The following is a 22,914-nucleotide window of genomic DNA, read 5'->3' as shown; positions in this document are numbered from 1 at the left end:
CATCTCATAAATTACCCTCATTAAGACAGACTGAGAGACAAAACCTTTTCCCTCCTGGATGTAGAATATTCTTATGTTAATATTCACTTTCAAGAATTCTAAAACTTTGACACACTTTCATACTCCTGGTTGACTTTACGGCCCACTGCTATTGGAATCTTCTGATAACTTCTCATGTAATAAAGTTCTATTATACATGTTCAAGAAATTACATCACAATGAATGAAAGCTGCGATGGAATCATTGACAATGTTTTTCTTGCCTAAATTCAAAGTGGGATTTCTTTTTGTCATTTGACCTGTTTTAAACAGGTGAACATGCTAGGCAAAGAGCTTCCAGCATTTACTGAAGTTTGGGTGAACCTAAAATCCCCAAATAACCATTTTCCTCTGCTGTTGCTGCACTTGTTGCTGTTCTAATGTAAGGGCATCTTCATGCTACCTGCTGCACGGCATCGCTTCAAAATGTGAAAACAAGTCATTTAGTCTCTTTTTGCTTGCCTGAACATATATGTAATTTCTTTCTAAAACTTAATCTGTTTTTTTAAAGTTCTGCAGCATCTGGTTTTCAGTTGTTTTTACATCTACTTTGGGAGTTTTAAATTGGATTCGCCATGATATCCTAACACTTTGTGAATATAGACAGTTGATTGGCACAGGCCTTACAACTTCCCATAAAACCAGCAAAGGCCATATAGAATGAATTGCACAGCTTGTGTTGAGTGTATCAGCTGTAAATATATCATGTTACAGCCATTAAGCAGACTGATTATTAAAACATGTTCTTATGAGTAAACCACATTCGATAAGACTCTCTGGAGATAAGCCAGAAAGTCTCTAAATATACTGTGGAATTCAGTTAGGTGAGGTATATGAATTTAAATGTAGCTATACTTAAATGTATCATATATGGACGCCCGCTGACCTTGTGCTCAAGGCGTAGATGCTCCTCTAGCTGGCTCCGTTGACTGCTGTCGTAATAACAGAGCTGGCACTGGTAGGGTTTGATCTCGGCGTGCTTCTGCAGGTGCAGCTGCAGGTTCTGGTCACTGGAGCACGTGAAGGTGCATTTGTGGCAACGGAACACGAGGCCCTGCAGGTGGCGCGACAGCTTGGAGCGACTGACCTCCAGTGGAGCCACACGCTCCTCTGGTGGAGGAAGAGTGAAAGAGCAAACTGCTTTAATTATTCAGTAAACAAATAGCTCTGCTGGTTGCCTGGGAACCTTGCGGTGAAGACAAGATCCCAACAACTTACTGCACTCGGCCAAAAGAATACGAGCCGGTTCTCCATTTCCTGTCTTTAAACTCTCTTCATCTAACTCTCAGCAAGAGACCAAAATAGCTAATGAGTCCCCACAATGTTGAACTATGCCTTTCAAAGTAAATGTCCCCAGTTCCACTCTGCATGATGTGTACCTCGGTGCAGGACAATGTGGTCAATCATATTGCTCTTGTGTTTGGTGTGGTAGAGGCAGAGAGGGCAGCGCAGGTCTTTAGGGAGGCTGTCAGGTGCATTGTTGTTGTGACCGGCCTCCACATGCATGGTGAAGGTATTCCTGAGATGGATTCAGAGACAGAGAGAAGGATCATTTAACTATTGAGGGAAATGTATCCAGTGCTAGTATATATGTTACCGTTATTTTACAATAATAAACGTACATAGTTAATACATTTTGCATAAAGTCTGCAGCATCCAAACTCACATAAACAGCCTATAGTGTACAACACATCATTCGCGTTCCTATCTTTCTCTGCTGAAGTCTTTACTTACTTGTAGCAGGTGAAAAAGGAACAGTCTTTGCACTTGAAGAGCTTCTTGCCACCGTGGCGGTCCCTGTAGTGCCGACGCAGGCTCTGCATGTATCCAGAGCTGAACTCACAGAACTCACAAGTCAGGACGCTGTCTGGTCGATTATCAGCCACTGTTGAGCCAGAAGACATCTGACTGCGAGATGCCAGCTGGTAATGACTAAGCTGCTGGCGAACATCAGCTGGCTCCAGGTACGATGGATCTTAAGAGAGGGACAGAGAAATGAGAGAAACTTGTTGTCTGGAACAAACAATTTGGAATCAAGTGAATATGGAACAGCTTCTAAAATACAATGCATTGCTATAGATTAAAGCATCTACTTGGGGCTCCTTGCCATGTTCTTAGATGTTTATAAATTGTTAGCAGTTCCACCAAAGAGACATTTCCCTCTAAACGTATCACATAGTTTCATTTAAATGCTGTTCGACGGCCACTAAGGTAAAACTCTCCAATATTCCACAAAAAAGGCAAAGATTAGAGAAAAGTCCCAGAAGTTAATGCAGATTTATGTAGCTGAACTTTCTACTTTTGTAACCCATTAATCATCTCAGGACCCCTCAAATGTATCTTTTCATCCTTTGGACCCAACCCGTAGGTTGGGAAGCGCTGGACTAAACTACTTAACTGTACATAAAGGTGAAAAACCAGCTCCAATTCCACCAGCTACAACAATAAAATAGTAATTTAAAATTGATGCAGTATTAACAATCTAATGTCACATTTAATTATACATCAGTCACAGGGGCACAGTACTTCTGATTTTTTTTTCATTTTCAATGCAGGCAATTTAAATTCCTAATGAAGTACAATACTGTTGTATTGTACTTTAACTCAAGTTTACGATCTGTGTACGTCATCCACCTCTTGTCTGGAGATATTTCTGATGAAGAAATGTTTTCGCATTGCACAAACATGTGTACAGGCTACCAGTAAATTTGTACGTTCTTCTTTTCATGATTATTTTTTAAGACCTAGACAGGAAGTATCCACTCTAACAAGAACACATCATCCCTGGAATGAAAATAATATTTTAGGGTTTGGGCACTTGTTTTTCAATCCACGAGAGTCCCTGTGCAGCTAAGACTCATGTTATTCCGATGCACATTTTTGCACAGCAGGATGGAGTTTAACCTACTTTATGTACCTTCTCTTTCATCTGCCTCTTCTGTTCTATTAATGAGCGCTGTCTGATGAGTTCTTTAAAAAGAAAATGCACATTTTCTCCACGTACACATACATATTTAATGAAAGACTATCAGTAGACAGCAGTTGATTTTTTGGTCTCTTAAGGAGATATGACTATTACGAATCAAATGTCCCCCCCCTCACAGATACAGATGTATTGCTATGACTGTCATCATTTATCCCCTACCTCTTTCCCTCCTCATTCCCTTTCTCAAGAGTCTATAATATCAGTGAGCAAGCTCATCTTCTCGCCCTACTTTGAGCCTCCAACACATCAATAAATAAACCACAGTGACACTAATAGAATATCTATCCATGTGAAAAATGCCTCATTCAGCACTCAGAGTAAAGAATTGGGAAAAAAAAAACTTTTACTTTATAAAATGCTTGAGATCCAGTTTCTCACTTTTGCAGAGGAGACCGAGGAATCCACACAAATCAAACAATGCCACAGTTGATTCATGTTTTTAATATCCTCTCTGCATTGTGGAGATGTAAGGAGATGAGATAGCAGATGGGGAGAGAATTCTGTCGTAAGGTGGCGATGTGTCTTGTTGAAAGGATTAAGGGCCAGAGCTGTCTATTACGTCGCATAAATGAGAGGAGCAATACTTCTGTGAGGAGTTGGAGAAGACAGGGGAGGAGAAGAACAGCTTGAATAAATGTAAAGGCTGACCTTAAAGCAGCATAAAAAAGTAAGGATGGGGTTGGAGATCAAAGAACCTGGGTCTTACATTCATAGTTTTAGCGCCAATCAAATCTTAATCCTTTCAAAACAAACTATTCCACTTCAAATATCGGAATTTAAGACATTTGACTGAAGGTAGCCTGTTTGGCACGGTAGAGAGACATTCAATATGTCAGCTCTGCTATTTCTCAATGCTTCACTTGTCTTGGTAGGGCACAGCTGACAGTGGTGGTTGGTGCATTGAGGAATGCTGCCCTGCTTCAGCTCCAGGGAAGATTCCACAGCTCCAGCAGCAAGGTGACAGCTGCTGCCAAGAACAGTCTGCAAGCTGTGCAATGCTCGGCCACTAAAGCACCTAAAAACATGGCATCACATCAAGGAGATGGGTTCTGCACCAACCTACGGTGAAGGTGCCTCTTTGATAGAACATATTCCGTAAAAGAAAGGTGTCAGAATCAACATCAAAGGTGGCTTAGGCAGTCAAACGCGTAGATTCTGACGTTATTTATTCAACCCGTGCACACAATACTTTCCCAAAGGCTATGACACTTAATTATTGACCCTGACTGCCGCGTTTCTATATTCATAGGAAATTGAATGAGTTACATTAATAGTATGAAAAACCCACCTGGGCTGTAAACAGGTACTGTATGTGCTAGATCTGAAATGATTAGTCAATTAATCAACAGCTAAATGAATCAGCATCTACTGTGTGTTGATATTCGACGTTGTCGTTTTTCAAACAATTGCTGGTTTCAACTTGTCAAATGTGAGGATATATATATAATGATGATGGCAAATTAAATGTGGGAAACCATAACTATTTTGGGATATTTTCTAATAGTAGATAAGATGATATAAGCACCACTCAGAGTCTTGGCTCCAAAGTAAAGAAACTCTCTTCTGTATTACAATGAATTCTGCTTTGATGCTCAATTGAGATTTTCAAGATCTGGCCTGACAAGCCCATCATAGGATCACATAGATCATACATCTACTAAAATGACATAATGCAGGATCTCATACCATCCAGGGCCAAGGGATTCAGCTCTGCGTTACTGGCCAGCCGTGAGGGCCTGAGGGCGCCATGAGCAGCCTGGGTAGCAGCCCGGAGTTTGGGGAGGGTCAGGGCCTCTCCATGGTCTCTCAGAGAGTGCTCCTTCAGCTGGCTGATGGTCATAGAGGAGAAGGGGCAAGACAAGCACTTGTATGTGTACTGCTCACCTGGAGGGAAATCAAGAAACACAAGTCAACAACATGGCTGCGAAAGGAAATGTACTGTACAAAGGCAGTATTAGTTGAGAATCTGAAAAGACTTGTAAATGGTTGAAGATCCTTGATAATAAACACATCCTCCACCACAAACAAAGCTATTCCCCTCTAAGCCAAAGCTATTCCCCTCTAAGCCAATCTGTAACATAATAAGTCACTTTTAGGACTCCTCTTGGACCAATAAGCGTAATTTTGCCGGAAAAGAATATCGAGCTGCAATGTTTATTAGAAACGTCTTGCGGTATCGCACATAAACATGATCTACATTCTACTACACTGTCAAACAACTATTATTCTAGTTGACTAAGCCTTGAATGTAAACATGGATGTACTGTAGTCTCACACTGCCAGAGGGAGGCGAGTCTGTTATTGAGGCACTTTGTTTCATAATCACAAGCTTTGTGCAAGTTGATGAGCCATGCATAAAGAAAAGTATTTCATATAATGCCTACAGCTAATCTCAGTCACAAATTACAGTCATATATACTAAACACTTTCTGTGATTTATGCCTTTACAATATATGACCGCACTGATGCCGCGCTGGCGACCGTGTGTGTTTCTGGCAGCTTTTGTAGAGTTTTGAATGTACCCATGGGGGATTTATAGCATCTTTCTACCTGTAGCTCTTGAATATATTTGCTTAACAATCTAATGCAGGCAGCATCCTGAGGAGAGTAACATAATCTTACCAGAAGTAAAAACTACTTCCTGTTTGAACTATTTATGTTAAGAACATGTTTGGAATAAAATAGCTCTGGAATGTTCAATGCATTCTCACCCCAATCCGTCAAATAACGCAGCTTGGTCAGTGCTTCCAAATTTCAAACAGGAAGTTTGTTTGAGCAACAAAACCACTTAGTTAGGTTTAAGAAAACAACGTCACTGAATAAAAACTTTCATCACAACCGAGTGACGAAGGACTCGCACACGACTAGCAACTCATGTGACAAAATGTCAACTTTCACTTTTAGTTTTGCACAGGACATGAACATCGGTCCCCTGGAGGAAAGTTCTGTTTGTTTGAACCCCCCCCCAACCAAAAAGTTAGTTGCAAGCCCAGTGCGTCACATTCACGCACAATGTGCGTCGGTGTAAGGCACAGAGGAGCACTGACCAAACCGCGGTATTTGACGCACGGGGAGTTGTACTGTGGGTGTATCAATACAAAGTATCTTAAGCTTTTTGGACTGAAAGCAAGGACACAAATGATAGGAACTGAGCCACAAAATATATTTAAAAAAAAAGCAGATTGTTTATATCAATCAACAACATCACCAAACTCTACTTTTCAAATGTAATTGCAACTCAAAATTGGTTTGTGCCAATTATCCACAGCAGCTGTCAGGCTAACTCTTTTTGCTTTTTCTTGTTCTTTCCAATCAGAACAGTTAAGAGCACTCTAAAGCTTTTTTGATAATTGGCCTATCTAGTTGGCCACTTTTGAGATAGTTTCTTTTGCTCATGTATTGATTTCTGAAGTGGAGCTTTTTTACATTTGCTTGAATGTCTATGACTTTGCTGTCTGTCTCCCTCAATAACAACAAAAAACTGATCACAGGCAAAGAACCACATCTAACTGAAGACACCTGTCAGCGTTCACCTCTGTAACATGCTGAGGGTTTCATCTCCACATTCCCAAATAAACAATATTAACAATAAATTCATCTGGGTTAATTGTGCTAAAAATCCAAATATGATTCTTTTGTATGTGCTTAATTAGGTGTATCTAATGTACTGGGTGAAGCTGCTCCTCCAGCTAGTCCATTGGTTACACTGTGCAGGATGAGCTAAATCATGCACAGCATCTTTATGTGGAAGATGATAAACAGGAGGCTGCTATTCTGACCCGGTAATACCTTGTTAGCCATGGATACAGCTGTAAAATGGGATTTGATGTGTGTGTGTGTTTTATTGTTTTTTACCTGTGTGTGCCTTATGCAGGTGGCTCTTCAAGCGACTCACGTAGGCAGATTTAAAGGGGCAGAGTTTGCACTTGAAGGGCTTGTGGTGCCCGTGGTGAGACTGCACATGTCTGTCCAGACTGTCGATGAGACAAAATATACAACGACAAAAAAAAACAGAGGGGAGGATATGAGATAAGAGGATAAATGACGAAAACATTGATGGAACGAGGACAAAAGGATAGCAGATCAGGAGAGAAAGTGACAAGAATAGAGTACAGGAAAGAAAGCGACAGAGCTCTACTCAACAGCCTCCACTTTGATGATTTCAACTGCGTTTTTTTTTCCTTCTTCAGCAGCATCTAAAGTGCTCAATTCTGTTTACCTCACAAACAACAGCGGCACATTTCCAATGACTACAGAACAAGGAGCCGTGGGGTGAACTCATCTTCCCACAATCCCTTGGTGGGAGTGAACGTGTGAGCGCCTGTGGGGACAGCGGCTGTGTTTTTAATGCCAGCCTCCTAGGTGGCATGGGAATTTGGCTTCTTTCTGGGTCAGGGCACATACAGTACAGAGGGATTACACCTGGGAGCTCAGAGGAGATGAGGACTCTCTCTTCCCCTCTCGCTCTGTGTCTCTGTGATGGATAAAACAAATCACACTACCGAAATGTCTCTCTCGCTGAAATGTTTGTCTTACTCTCCAAGGAGGCAGGAAATCTTAGAAAAGATTGAGGATTCAAAGGGATCGTGAAGGGTAAACTGAATAAGGTGTAAAATAGTGCTCTGTACAAAATGAGTTTAACATCCAGTTGATTTGTAGAACAGCTGGTGCACGAATGGTAAGGTATAGAAGGGATGGAGTTTTAAATGTCCTCCTACTGGGGCTATAGTACTCTATTGATGCAGTTATATACGTTCAATAATGACCTAACAATATATTTGTTAGTGGCGGAGTCCGCCATTCCTGCACTGGATTTAAATTGCCTTCGCATGCATGAGGGATTCAGAAGAAATGATGCATGCATGTAATCTAGCGACACGTTCGCTGTCCCCTCTGCCATAGCCATATCGCAACCGTGTTAAATTACTGCTAATCCAAGATGCCCTTAGTTTCATTTTCCTCCTCTGCATTTCATTCAGTACAATGTGCATAAGTAAATACTATGCAGCAGTAAAGCGTTGTGTTTTAGGCAGCCACACTGAGCTGCAGACTGCAGAGAGTGTGACTAACAGCAGCCCTCGTCCCATGTCATGTTGCTTTTTTTATACGTCACCGGACTAAAATTAAAAGAACTTCTTGTTGCCAAATCAACAAGGAACTTGAACTAAGCTTACTGAAAAGAACAAATGAAAGGAACTGGACAGTCAGAATTCAACAGAGGATAAATGGATCAACACATTAACACAAATGACATACTCTGGGGACTCCACTGTAGAAACAGTGACGACTCTTAGACTCGGCTCCTCTTACTTACTTGTGTCTGAAGGGTGAGACAAACTGGCAGTACTGGCAGTTGTATTTGTCTTCTCGGCTGAACAGCGCCATGGCCGAGTGGCTCCTCTCATGGGACCTCAGTCCCTGCATGGACATGAAGACTCTGTCGCACTGGACACATGGGTGACCCCCCGCTGCTAATCGCTGCTTCAGTTCGCCCTCTGACACCACGGCCCTCGCTGCAGCCACGAGGGCCGCTCCCCTTCCTTCAACAACATTAGTTTCTGGTTCCAGTGTCTCCGCGGCAACAGCACCACCAGCTGAAGCTGTGGAGACCATGGGTGGACCCATCATTGTCTCCGCGGGTCTCTCGAGGCCGTCGGTTTCAGCTGCTTCATCCCCCTCGAGGTCGCCATTAGTCAGGGTCTCTGAAGGCAGGGTCAGGGGGACTTCGCTGACTTCCTGCTGCAAAACAAAGAGGAGAAGTCTCAGATGTTCAGTAGCTGTTCATTTTGTCTGTCGCAGTCTGCTTGTTATGCGGATGCACAAGCCTGCAATATAAGGAGAAAGATGAAGGGTAACAATTATATTTGGATCGTCCAATGTTGATACTCAATCAGCTACCAGATGACAAAAAAATGGCTGTTCAATGAAGTATCACTTAGAGTCTGGCGCCTCTAAGTGTTTTTCCTAAATCAGGCAAGTCATGTTAACAGTACATAAGCAACAGTTAAGCATCTGTCTAACACCTCTGGTTCTGCTCTGCGCTATATCAGTGCAATCATTTTCAGTTAGTTACAACTCTCTCAGTCATCCACTGTATTGTCAATTGGATCCATTTGTGCTGAAGATCAAAATGTGGGGTATATCATTGACCTGGAAGCCTTTCTATTTAAATCATTCTCCTGAAACAGCCAACCACCTGTCCAAAATACTTTAAGCTGCAGTCAGAGCCTGCTAATGAAAGTGTTTCTGGTCCACGAACGAATGACTGAAAAAACATGACTGTCAAGTCCAGCGTAGGCAAGCCTTAATACCTTGGGCCAACTCCAACCCTGACTTAACACTCTGTAGTCTGCTGGTATTTACTGACACACCACTCAGTTGATATTGAGTTGGTTGCACCATCTAAATGGAATGTGACATGAAAATTTGAGTCTTACCCCTCGAATCAGTCCAGGAGCTTTTTAACTCTCCTACCTTCTTTTTAAAAATATATATCTCAACCGTATAACTCTAAAAAAGAAATGCAATTCAACTCTTCTTAACAAAGTGAATCACAATATATATAGTCCTATGATCCATCCATAATGATTCATTGTTACTAGTTGCTGTTGATGCCTGGAAAGAAATGGGAGGATAAAAAACTAGTCAAACACCAAAACAGATAGAAGACCAAAAACAGAAGACCTTGCACATTCGCACATCGACCAACAACACGAACCAACTGCAAAACAAAACTCCTTCATCTGTTTCCTCTTCCGTCATCTACTGGAGTGCTGGCTGGTTTCTGTAGTCATCACAAGCAGGCAGAAAATCACCATGACTTTTTTATTGCCTTGAGGAAGCTCGTTCTTTCTGTGGAAGGACCTGACCCTGCACTTCATGCAGCCATAAATAAGATGTGGCATCCACAGACCCAACCTTGCCTTCCAGTCTGCCCTGAATGCACTGTCAGCCTGTTTTTTCTCTCCATCCAACTCTATCAGAACCACTGCAGTTCTAGAGTTGAAACTGTATTCAAGATACTATAAAAAGCAACGTTTATTTTTACCTTCTGCAATGTGTAAAACATACAATAAATTCCGTCCGCTAGAGATGTTGTAGGCCATGAATGCTTGCAGTTAACCCATAACCCTGGCATGTGCCATTAGCTTTGAAGGCTAACATTTGATCCTACATAGTGAACATACCTAAAAGTCAACATGGCAACAGAAGTATATCTTAAATATATAAAAGACCGAGTGACGGAAGAACCAGGTCTCCGTTTGGGTGAGGCGTTGGATCCTCAGGCCTGTTCCCCTCACTGGCAGGCTCAGTGGAATACCAATGTATGAATGGTTACCCACCGCTGCCCTACAAGTTATGGCGCACCACTCTGTACCCCCAACCTCCACCCCCTTCCGCTGCAATGGGACAGCTTTGCTTGTTTTCTCTGGAGGAAGCTGACAGATTGTCTACCCAGAAGCCACCATCAGTTATAAACAAAAACAGAATCCAAGTCCAGTAAAACAGTTCACTGCAGAGGAAAATGAGTATTGTAAGTAAAATATTACATTGTTGTAAATAAATAATGCATACTATACATTTGTGTGATCTGTGAAGTAGTAGCTGCACAATTAATTGACATTTTGGGAAATACACTTGTTCACTTTCTTGCAGAGAGTTAGATATCGAGATTGATACTACTTTAAAATGTGTACACTAAATATGAAACTACAGCTTTATGCTAAGCTAAGCTACCCAGCTGCTGGCTGTTGCTTTATATTGATGTAATCTTCTCATCCAACTCTTGGCAAGAAAGTATTCCTTTGATGCATTTCACAGACCAACAAAATAACATATGCCATTTTCCAAAAAAGATTGTTTAATATTTTGCCATAGATGAATATAAAATAGAAACGTGTATCTATCATAATAATTATTTACATTAACTTCTTATTTTATACAAATATGTTTAACATAGACATGTGTGCAGTTGATCTGAAAACATTTCAGAGTTAATGTAACAAATCCCCAGTTAAATAAGACACTATAACAGCATAAAAGAAACTCTATTTACCTTGACATGTCCCTCTTTGACCTCTCCGTACTGGACGTGCTTCCTCAGGTGGTTGCAGATGGCACGGAGGGTCGGGTGCATCTCTATGCAGAAGTTACACCTGAATCCTATGGGAGCGTTATTTACAGGGTTTTCCTGTTAACAGAAATAGAAAAAAAGTTAAAAAGAACATGCATTATTCAGTTTTCATTTTCTTTTGACATATTTTAAAAACATATTTTAAAATGTTTTGAGACAAGGATTTGTATTATATTATATTCATATATTATTTAACCTTTTAAGAAGAATAACAGTGTATAATCTAAATTTTGCCACAGTCAGAAGATACTGCTATTTCTTCTCTGTGAGCTTTACCTTTTCTCCATGAAGTTAGAGACAATAACGTTTCTTAAATAAACATTAAGGATGAATTGTATATTTCATCATGAAACTAACTAATTACACATTATGATCACTGCTATATATTCCCGATGACATACATAATTGTTTCTTTTATTCTGTTTGGAAAAATATGACTACTTTGAGTACAACTGCAATGGTTTTGGGCTAATAAAGTCTTGTTAAGATAAATTAAAAATACTCTTAGTGAGACTTTATGGCTCTTTAGAGCTGTTTTCCAAAACTATGGGAGCCCATTACTCAAAGGACTCAAAGAACAGCTGTACCATGACAGCTGTAGCATCAGAAGAGTTATAGTAGAGTTATTGTATGCTGTCAGATATTAATTGTAAAAAGGAAAATTAAATAATGCCCGTCTTATTCTTTCATATTCTTTCAAGACTCGTATCTCTGCTCACCTTCTCAGGTTTGGTCTCTGGAAGTTCTGCGGCTTTCTGTTTGCTGAGCAGCTGCCTCCTCCTCTCCTGCCTCATGGCCCTCTTCTGAAACTCCTCATTGTGGTTCAACAGATGTTTCGCCAGAATTGGGAGAGCCAGGAACTTCAGCTCACAGTGAGTACACTTGTACAACTCGGAGTCCTCCTCCTCCTCAGGTCCGGGCGCTACCACGAAGTCTCTCTTCAAGTCATTGCTGTGGTGATCGTTGTAGTGCATAGAGAGCAGCTCGCCTGTGCTGAAGGACAACTGGAAGCATTTTAGACACTTGAACGGCAGCCATTCGACCTCTCTGTCCGGCTCGGGTTCAAGCTGAACCTGCAACACTTCCTTGTCGTCCTCTGCCATTGTACCGACAGCGATCTTTTCAGGTTCTTTGGCATAGACAACGGTAAAGTAGCGACCAAGCTTGCTACCGTGCTGCTTCTTGGGGAAGACACCTGGGTGGCGTTTGATGTAGTGTGACACAATGCTCTTCCTGCTGAAGGCCTGGAAGGCACAAAGAGAACACCTTCGTCTCTCCACAGCCAAACGCAAATCTTCACTCATTTCTGAATTTTCCCCTTCTGGCGGCGGGGGTGCTATCACTTTGCTAGGCGTTTCGGTCATAGTCTTGGATGCAGCCAGACAATGGGTGTAATAGGCATCAATGTCATGCCGCTTCTGGTAGTGCGCTGCCAGACCTTTGCGTATAGGGTTTGTGTATGCACACAGAGCACATTTGAAGACATTGTTTTTACCCTCTGGCTGAGCACGGACGTTGTTGTGCTTGATACGGTAGTGACGAGCGATGCCTTTCCTGGTGGAGCAGAAGTATTTGCAGAGCTGACAATTGAATATAGCATGTTTTTCAGTCTTATTGATAGGTAACTGGGAGAGGGCAAGGTCCAATTCACTGACCTCCTGGACTTTTGCTGCGCTTGATACATTACCAGCACTGCATTCAGCTACTGGCTCTGATTCTTTACCGGGGGAGAAATATGTCAGAGAGGGAGCGAACATTTCAGAGGCTGACTGATTGTGATATTTCTCGTAATGGATTTTGAGTTTCTCCAGTGTCCCATGTGTGTAGGGGCAGATTTTGCATCTGTATGCGCCGTAGCCTTGCCTTTGAGTTTTGCACTTGTCATCTCCGTCATTTGGGTCAGCGATTTGCTCGATGTCATCTGCAAAGTCTTCTGCAGTGACTTTCACTAATGGGTGTCTCTTCTGATAGTGAGTTAGGACACCGTGGATTCGGGAGTTTACATACGGACAGTGACGACATTTATACACAGAACTGGGGTTGATGTCTGCCTCCTGTGCAAAATCTGCAGCTTTTACTTTCATACCCGGGTGCTTCTTTCCATAGTGAGTGAGGAGGCCATGGAGACTGTTGTACTCTGACAGACATACAGTGCACTGATAAGGATTGTTTGAGATGGAAAGACGTGGGTGGGTAGGATGGGGATTGCTTTCTTGAGGTGTGGTGACCATGACCTGTGCGCCATCATCTTCAGCAGATTGGCAATTGAAAGACACATGTTCTTTGGCAACCGCCTGGTGTATATTTTCAGCTGGGCCATTTCCTTTGATAATATCCAAAAGCACAGATTCATCCCCTTTAATGGCCCAAGGGTGCACTACCTGATAGTGACTAGTGATGTCCCATATTGTACAGGCCTCAAAGGCACAGTCTCTGCATTTGTAATGTTTAGTTTCCATATTGCCCCCTTGTTGAGTAGTCTCCGGTCCAGCCCATAGCTTGCTGGCCATGTATGTGTAATCAACATTGTGTTCAGGATGGCGTCTTTGGTAATGGAGCAGCAGGCCTTGGGGTTCAGCGTGGGAGTAAATACACCACTCACAGTGGTAGCCAGCCTCCAGAATGCCATCTTGGTAAGCCCAGTGTAAAATGGTCATGGCTGTGGCTTTCACAGTGGGGTGCTCTTTCTTCAGATGCTTCTTTAGGGCATAGACGTAAGGGGATGTGTATGAACAGTGTCTGCACTTTAGGGAGCGCAAGGGTGTAGTGTTTTCAGGGTCTGGAGGAGCTGGGATCAAGGCAGAAGAGACACTGCTCGACTGAACCATCTGCGCACGCTCGCGCTGACTCCGGACAACTGCAGTGTGACGACGTACAAGGTCAGCGTTGGCCTTGGTTTCCTTGTGCTTCTTCTGGTAATGAATAAGCACTCCTTTTACAGTGCGATTGCCATAATCACAGTGCTGACAAAAAAACAGCTCATCCTCTCCTTTCTCGCCACTTCCAGGTTTAGGGCTCGTGTTGTTAGATCCATCGTGACCGTTATTTTGAAACTGCTTCAAAAACTGTTTGGGAGCCGCAATTTGCAATTCATCCATTAATTTCATCAAACCGGGAGTGGGAGCGCCATGTTTGATATATTTTGCCGTCACTTTTACTTCCGGGTGTCTCTTTTGATAATGGACTAACACACCAACAACAGATCTGTTGCTGTACACGCAATGTTTACAGTAGTACATTTCTTCATCTGATCCATACAGTGCGCTTGGTTGTTTTGGAGGCGTAGCCATGTTGAGATTATACGAAGAGTTTGCAACAGGCTGCGATTGATCCACCGAGATGACCTTCATGGTTTTCTGTATACGGAAATAAGACGCCTTTTGCTCTGGATGTTTCTTCTGATAGTGGACCAACACAGAGTGCATGTTGGGGCTAGCAAAAGAACACACATCGCAGTCATACACAACAACATTGCCACCCATAGGTTCTTTGAGAGGGTCTGCCTCAGCACTGGCTTCAGGGGTCTTGGAGACCGTTTTCGGCACTGGGCTGGAGGAGGACCTTGGGGTTGACGTGGCTGAGTTCAAATTCTTGGGGCCAGAGTTTAATATTTCCCTCAGGGTTTGCGATTCACCTGTTTTGTGGGACTGCTCCACTACATAGCTGGAGAAGATCATTGCATTGTTGATTTTAACTGTTGGGTGCATTCTTTGGTAATGGGGCATTAGGCTCCTGACATTGGGGCTTGTGTATGAACAAAAGCGGCACATGTACACCAGATCTGGTTGGTTGAAGTTGAGCACATTGCTTGCTTCAGGGTGGTGATCCATGTAGTGTTGATGCAAATCATTGTAATTTGTGTATTCAATGTAACACTCTAGGCAGCGGAAGACCGCACTCTGGTCCTCGGAGTCCAGGATGTACTTAAAGCTGAACTTGATGTAAGGGTGCATCCTCTGGTAATGGGTGCTGACGCTACGAGCTGATTTGTTGTGGTAATCACAGTGTTTGCAGTAGAATCGTGTAGTTCCTGGATCCTCTGAATAATCAGCATTCTCTTGGATAGCACCGTCACTGGGGTCAGCAGAGATGTTTTCACTATCATCTGAGAGAGTCATTGATATAGGAATGTTTCTAGGTTTTGACTTAGGGTTGCTTTTTCTTTTTCCTATTCGACCTTCCTTGTTAGAGATCATTGAATCACTTGCATGAAGCTGTTGTGTGTTATAAGTGAAGACAGGGTTTGTATTGTCATGGTTTCTACCCTCTGTATCAGCACTAGTGTGATTTTCTCCTGCATCTACATCATCCATGTCGTCTAGGTTTATGATCATGTCCTGTTGGCTTTGGCTTATCTTACTTTGAAGGTTACTGGCAATTTCATCAATTCTAGTTCTCTTCTTAACCGAGGACAAATCCAAAGGCAAGTCATTAATGGACTTCCTGGCTCTTTTCCCTGTTACTAAGGGCTTTTTGGTGGCAAGTCCTAAAATCGAGGTCTGGGTTTTTTGTAGAAAGATTGGAGAAGCGTCCGCTTCAGAGTCCGGCTGGTCAGTCAGCTGGCTTTCAAAGACAGTGGGATCTAGGTCATCACAGTATGAATGCTTATGCTGCTGGTGAACCCTCAGACCTTTCAGAGTGGTGGTAGAGAAGCTGCAAAGTGTGCAGCGATGAGGGTTTTGCTGGTCGTTCGGTGTGCTGGTTATCTTTTTTCCATTGACTTTGGAACTTACATGACCCCCATTAACTGGCTCTGCAGCATTGTCATTGTGAGAGTCTAGACTATCACTTGTTAGGTCCATGGTGTCTAAATCTGAAGATATGTGGCTCTGTTTGTGCGTGCCTAGTTTAAGAGGGCTGGTGCAAATAAACGGGCATTCATCACATTTATACACTGTAGTTTTACCAGAAAGGTGAATGTTTTCAATGTGCCGGGAGATGCTTCGCCTGTGCATGGTGAGGAAGGAGCAGAAAGGGCACTGAAAACGGTTCATGTACTTTCTAAATGGTATTCCTTTAGTCTCCAGTAATTTATTGTCCTCATCAGTTAAAAGCTGCTTTGCATCTGCTGACAGGGTCCCAGTGTAGCTGGGATCATCTATATCGCCCAAGTCTTCTTCATCATCATTCTCTAAGCTGCTCTTAGAGTCTTCTTCATTGAGTAAGTTGGCATCCGTCTCTGCGACACTTTTGGAGACGTCAGATGACGCAAACCTCTTGGACAAAATGGAGGAACCTGTGCTGTTGGGTGTTACTGCATACTGAAAGGGTGACATCTCTGGGACTGACTCCTCGGACATGTTTTCTACTGTTTTTCCTTCCAGCTCTTCCTTTCCTTGAACCTCAGTGAAACCCATCTTTGATCTATTCTGGCTACGGGAAGAAGAGGGAGAATCTGGTTTGGGTGAGCTTGCACTTGCCTCTCCTTCCAGCTCCTCAATGCAGGAAACTATCTTGACCTTGTCACTGTGTTCCTTCACCACGTGATTAGTCCAGCTGTCCTTCTGGTCAGTCTGATAGTCACACCATTCACAGGCAAATGTTCCCTTCATGAGTCCACCGGCTGAGTCCGATTCCTCTCCGGTCTCATCGTATTCTGAAGGATCTCCAGCACTCTCTGCAGGAACCTTACTGTGATACATTAGTTGGTGTTTCAATATTCTTGCTTTGCGCGGAGACTTGTACGTGCAATACTGACAGGAATACACTTTTGAATTGTCATTGTGCATAATAATGGTGTAGCTGGGCTGCTCAGCGCTCTGCGAGGAGATACTTGTATCAGAATCTTCCTCTTCAGCATTATGCACTTTTTTGGTGTGGTTTCTTAAGAATGACTTCGATCTGAAGTAACGGACACAGAACTTGCACTGGTAAAACGGCAGGAGGCTTTCAGCTGTCTGCTTTTGTGGTGTTTGCTTGGAATTGTCAGTAGTATTGGGGCCTAAAAAAGATGAGAAAGTAGGTGAGATGTCTGATGGAAAGTAAATGAGTAACATTTTGTTATTATTTAAACATTCTGTTGTTTCAATCACTAAAACCAGCATTAACTCATACATGTTATGCTCCTCAATAAAACATAAAATCATCCTACTATGAAGACTATGAAACAAACAGAAATAATCCTCCACAAATTAAACTGTAACATCCGATTTGATGTGGTGGACATACTCATTCCAGCTTTAGGAGTTGAATAATCCCGGTCTTCCTTGTCATCATATTCCTCTGCTTCCTCCTCATCTTCGTCCTCGTCTTTCAGAGAGTCAGACTCATCTGCATCTGCAGGCTGCAGGAAAACCGTGTGCACTTCCTGAATGTGGGTCTTCAAGTCATCATATGACTCGGCACGGAAGTCACAGCCGTCACACTGCAATACCTCCATCACTGAAAAAAGGGAGCACTCCCTGGAAAATCAGGGAAACCTGCAAAGAAAAAAAAAGAAGAGAAAAACTCATGAGGACATGCAGTATTTTCCAATGAGTACACAGCAGAATACATGTCTAATTAAGTGAGTGGGATTGAAAATAAAAGTAATTTATGTTAAAATATTCATAGGAGACATTTACAGTGCACGTGAAAGGGTATTTACTTTGGCATGGAGACTCATATGTACAGAGCTATTACAAAGCAGGAATAATACTATCCGTAATGCTTCAATATTTAGGGTAGCGAACATACCCTCCCATAAAAATGAGCTTGGTGATGATCTAAGATGATTACCAATGGCAATTCCTGCTGTGAGCAAAGAATAATCAAGTGCAGGATGTAAGATGCACGTTTTCCACATAACAAGTAAGACAATGGCAAGCAAAACATACAAAGCTTTTAAATGATCATGTGTTCAAAATATAGCCTTCTGATCTGCTAGATTTATAGAAGCTCTTTAAGTTGTATTTCTAAGAATTTGTGACAAACTGAAGCACGTTGTGGGAAATATTCCACTGGAGGGACAGATGTTTTTCAATTAGGATAATTAAAAGAAATAAAATACTGTGCATTAATTTCTTTATGATTGCTTTGATGCTGAATAATATACGGGAGTGGTGAGATGGTAAGATAAAAGCTGAAATTCTAATAAACCATTCTGATCCTTCAAGTCTACATGAAATATGCCACTGAAGTACTGCAAAAAGTAATATTCTCAAAAATGTAATAAAGAAGACACATTTGTTCATTTATGCAAAACAGCAAAACATTCTGTTGTGTCTTTATGAAGACAAAACCACACAGATAAAGAGTCACAAATTCATATAATAATGAAATTATTTTCAATCTCTTAAACGACTGAAGCTGTCCACAAAAGGCGATAGAAAGCCTCACAAAACATGACAAAGAGGAGAAATCAGCAGATGCTGATGTTACTCGGAATACTAAGAAGGTCCCATTTTTGAGCAGAGCATCATTCTAAGAACAATGGAGGGACTGAGGAGGGATTATGGGCTGATTTGTCCCATTTTTATTACCTTGGGATAAGCAACAGCTGGAGAGCAGCTCCACAGCTCAGTATTTAGAGCAGACTATTCCATCAGATTGTATCAACTGCTCTGAAATAAGATTGAATGAATCAACGGAGAGATGAAGGCTTTACGTCTGTGGGCTTCTCTGCCCTTTGGACTTGGACAGAAAAATGGAAATTGATGATGTGGCCATCATTTCACAGCTGTTTCATCAACGCTTTCAATTGTCATATTGTCACGCAAACCATATAACATCACAAATCGCATTTGTAGCTCACACTGGTTCTGAGATAAGTAGTTAAAGGGTACACTTTATCATTTTTTACTATGTTACTAACTGCGGTGAATACATTATGTTTGCCTAACACAATAGGTGCGTACCATGGTGCAGGCCATTACTTTGGAGGGAGAAAAAATCTATATTTTATTGGAGATACAAGTTTCTCAAACACCACATGAGTTAAATGTAAATCTAACCTAAGGAACTTAAGCGACCATTTATCAAATTTTCTTTCAGAGGAATTGAATCAACCCCTCTCAGTCTGTACAAGAACTGTTGTGAGTTCTACAAAGCTGATATTTATAACAAGGCTCCTATTCATATCCAAACGGCTTATGGCCCAAGCACAAAGATGCAACTAACATGGGGGATCTGTAATGGTATGGGTATGGCTATGTAGTGGGAAACATTGGGTCTGTTGATTACTCTCCATAGATACATTATGGCCTGACAGTATGAGGCAATTTTACATGGCCAAGTGCACCCTGTGGTACAAATAAATGTTTCCATATGTCAAAATGATTATATCCCCAAACCACTAAATACATTCAAAAGTGCTTTTATGAACACTTTGGACACCTTCCAGGTATGAACATATTTGAACCTAAGATTCTGAATGCAGGATGGCCATTCTCTTCATACTCTCCTTCATATATTGGCAGGTCTTTTCTTTTTTTTTGTCCACTCCTGCATGTCAATGCCAGCTCGAGAAAAAAACCATTGTGTACACTGCACAACAATTCAGCACAGAAGCTGCAGCATATAACGACTTTTTATGTGTTTCTCTTTTGTACCAAACTCCTTTGTGTACTGACAAAGTAATAAACCTATTGTTTTTTTTTTTTAGATATTCTTTCTCTATGTGTTGCCTTTAGCTTGACGATATAGAGTGACTGCAGAACATCACACATTATGGTCCATAGTATTGAAAACACATTTTCTTGAAAGCTGAGAGCCACTTCTTTGAGTGCTTTTATATTTACAACACATAATCATTTGTGTATTCTATTAGGCAAAGACAGAAATGTTTTGCATATATTCAAACAGGATTGATGGTGCACACTGCCAGCATGACCCTTTGTGGATCCATTGTTCTTAATGAAACACGTCTACACCACAATACGCCATGAATCGTGTCTATAATCCAACTAAATCCTATTTTAGCAGAAGCGTCAGTTCTCCTTATATTCTTGTTGAAATGCCAGAAGATGATCCATCAATGGCTGATAAAATAATATATCAATATCATTCTACAGCATGATCATAATCAACATTTTCTGCTTTCATTAAGTTACATTCATACAACAGCAGCATTATCAAGCTGCTATAGAGTGAGAGTGGCATAAATACAGCACCGCTATGTGTTTTTCATTAGGGCATTGACTTTTATAGAGAACACATTTATTTTATTCAGCCTGATGTTGCATTTATACATTTAGTAAAATTCAGTTTAATGGATGTAATAATGACATTTTATTATATTATCTCAAATGGAATAAGCAGGCCAATAAATGTAAAAGTAAATGGTTGTGATCTGAGAGGAAATATGGTGCACCATAAAGGCCATTTGTTTTTCTTTGGCCCTAAAGATTTTTTAGTTTGTCTGCAAAAGAAATTAAATTTTTAAAGTTAATGTGACGCAAATACAGACACTGCCTTTCCAAAAAGAGCTGAGCTGAATTTACACGTGAAGTCTTTCTACAGGTTTTGGGGAGCACTACTGCATATATATATATATATATATGTATATATATATATATATACATATAGGTGATGTAGGTGCCGTGTTTTGACAAGAAAGAGGAATGCGTGAAATAAAAAAAGGTGATATCTCAGGTTCTGCTGCATCGCTTTTTGAACTTTAATTTTTAAACTGACAATGTTATTGAGTGCAAAGCTAAATCAGTGCAGTTCTATTTTATTGTCTTCCGTTCTGGCATATAGTAGGCACGCTCAAATTTAAATATTTGTCCTTGCAGTGCCCTAACTCAATAATGTCTTGTAGCTCAGTATTTGAGGTTTATTACTTGAGAGTACCGCTGCTGTATTCGTCATAAAATTCCAAATTTATGGAAAATTAGTTGGCACGTAATATCAACATGTTCTCATCCCAACTTGTCACATACTGGTACTTGGTTAGACCCCTTAGTGTCCCTTTTGAATGCACTCGGTAGCCCAACAAGTCAAACTATGATATACGGTCAAATTAAACACAAGGTTTACATTGTGAAATCCCACAAAAACACTTTCTTAGGTTTGGGCAAAAACCCACTAAGTTGTAACATCATGGTTGGGCTTCAAATGAGCACGTAAACTGATTAAAACGTACATGTTACAAAAGTACAGAAAACACGTCATCACCAAAATAACTCAACAACTCCTTGGGACACAAACAGGTCTCCTGGTTGAAAGTCCTGTGTTAGTTGGACCAATCCCCCCCCCCCCCCCCCATTAAGCCATTAGTTTAATTAGATGTTTTAAAAGGTTTAAGTGAACAATAAAACATTTAACAGTTCCAGTGTCACTTCTTATAACTAGAATAACCAATCAAACAATATTGTGTTGTGTTGCAAAACCAGCTTCAACAGAGATATTTTTAACAGAGATATAGTAAAATGAAGCTTTAATACCAAAATCAATTTCTGTCTACTGATCAGGATACGGCAAATTTCAAGTGAGATCCAGCAAGAGACAGTTGGGAATCCCGCCCTGCTTCCCACACCCGACTGGCCAGCCAGTGCAGCGCTCCATGTGAGCCGGCCAAGCTGCCAGTATGTCCCTGAGCAACCAGGGGATCCATTGTTGTCCAGGGTCAGGTTACAGCCTCACCACGGGGCCCCACCCTGCTCTCTTGGCAGTTCACTGCTGTTTTGAACAAAGTTGCCTCCTAATGCCAGGTTCCTTGACATGGATATCAAGAGAATCCTTTCGGGGAGAAGGGGAGAAGGAATGCCCGGGGAGGAGAAGAAAAAAAAAAGCCTCCAACACAACCGCCATCTGCCTTAGAGTTGGCTGTGTCTTTTCAGCCGGTCAGTCCCAGCGCCACACCAAGTTAATGGGTGAGATTGTGTAACTGCTTTCATCTAGTCAGCTGGGGCTCTAACAGGCAGCGACTGAGCTGCTCAGATCCTCCTCTGAGCCGAGCTTCAAGGGCAGCCATTTTAGGAGCTGGCTATGTGCGCTTAGGTGTTCAGCCAGCACACAACATGGACCCACAGATCTGATCCTCTTCCTCAAAGGCAGCGGCCGCCTGACACTGGAGAGCCGCTGACAGAAATCTATCTGCCAGATGTACAGTACCGGTGCCCAAGCCCTCTCTCTGCCCACGCAGCTCAGCAGAAAACATCTCACACTCTCGCCGGGCTAACTTTGCCTGGTCCTTTCATTTCTCAGAGACATTATCTCTCACATGAAGGGATTTCCAGAGAACTGAATCCCCCGATCCAAAGAACAGGTCAGAGCAAGCGACATCCACTACGTGGAGAGAAACTGCCGACTATGTTCTACAAGGGGGTCTAAAAATGTGAGGTATGTCTGAACTTCTTTATCTCAGAGCTCTGAAACCCTGAGGACAAGGGGGCAGAGAGAGAGAGAGTGAGCAGAAGGAGAGAGCAGGCCTGAAAGGGGGTGGGGGTGGGGGGGAAGGGTGGGAGGAGAAGGGAGGCAGCGCGAGAGCATGACGGAGCCACCTGGAATACCTTTGGTGGAAAGCAACTGAGGACAAAGCCTGGGCTCCACAGATTCCAAAGTCTACTGACATTTGTTAATCACCAACCGGTCTCTCTGCATCGGCGAGCTCTGCCAGCAGTCACACCCTCTACTCAGACTGGCTGACAGCAGCTGCTCTGTCTGAAAGAGGGCCTTTGAATACACCAGCATTAAGCTGATTAGGACTACAGAGGTTTTTTTTGTCCTTAACTGTTGGTTAGTGCTACCATCTCCTGTCGTCGGGGAGAGAAAATATCAGCATCCTGGCTCCAGATAATTCATCTGGCAAACAAGACGGGATGTGCATCGTGTCA

The 22,914-nt window shown here is 42.0% G+C and overlaps 1 protein-coding gene across 1 annotated transcript in view; it reads right to left on the bottom strand.

Annotated features, from left to right (window-relative positions):
* znf462 (zinc finger protein 462) overlaps nucleotides 1-22,914 on the bottom strand; it is a 46,821-nt gene that overhangs the window by 7,200 nt on the left and 16,707 nt on the right. Inside the window, exons 2-10 of the mRNA XM_079178741.1 lie at nucleotides 17,327-17,577; nucleotides 11,878-17,099; nucleotides 11,081-11,215; nucleotides 8,339-8,763; nucleotides 6,880-6,998; nucleotides 4,711-4,908; nucleotides 1,773-2,013; nucleotides 1,418-1,557; nucleotides 925-1,148 (exon numbers count right to left, since the gene is read on the bottom strand). Coding sequence (XP_079034867.1) covers nucleotides 925-1,148; nucleotides 1,418-1,557; nucleotides 1,773-2,013; nucleotides 4,711-4,908; nucleotides 6,880-6,998; nucleotides 8,339-8,763; nucleotides 11,081-11,215; nucleotides 11,878-17,099; nucleotides 17,327-17,537 — 6,915 coding nt within the window. The 5' untranslated portion in view covers nucleotides 17,538-17,577. The remainder of the gene's footprint in view (nucleotides 1-924; nucleotides 1,149-1,417; nucleotides 1,558-1,772; nucleotides 2,014-4,710; nucleotides 4,909-6,879; nucleotides 6,999-8,338; nucleotides 8,764-11,080; nucleotides 11,216-11,877; nucleotides 17,100-17,326; nucleotides 17,578-22,914) is intronic.

Source organism: Pholis gunnellus (assembly GCF_910591455.1).
Source record: "Pholis gunnellus genome assembly, chromosome: 18".
Taxonomy (NCBI): domain Eukaryota; kingdom Metazoa; phylum Chordata; class Actinopteri; order Perciformes; family Pholidae; genus Pholis; species Pholis gunnellus.
This window is presented reverse-complemented; position numbering and strand designations above follow the sequence as displayed.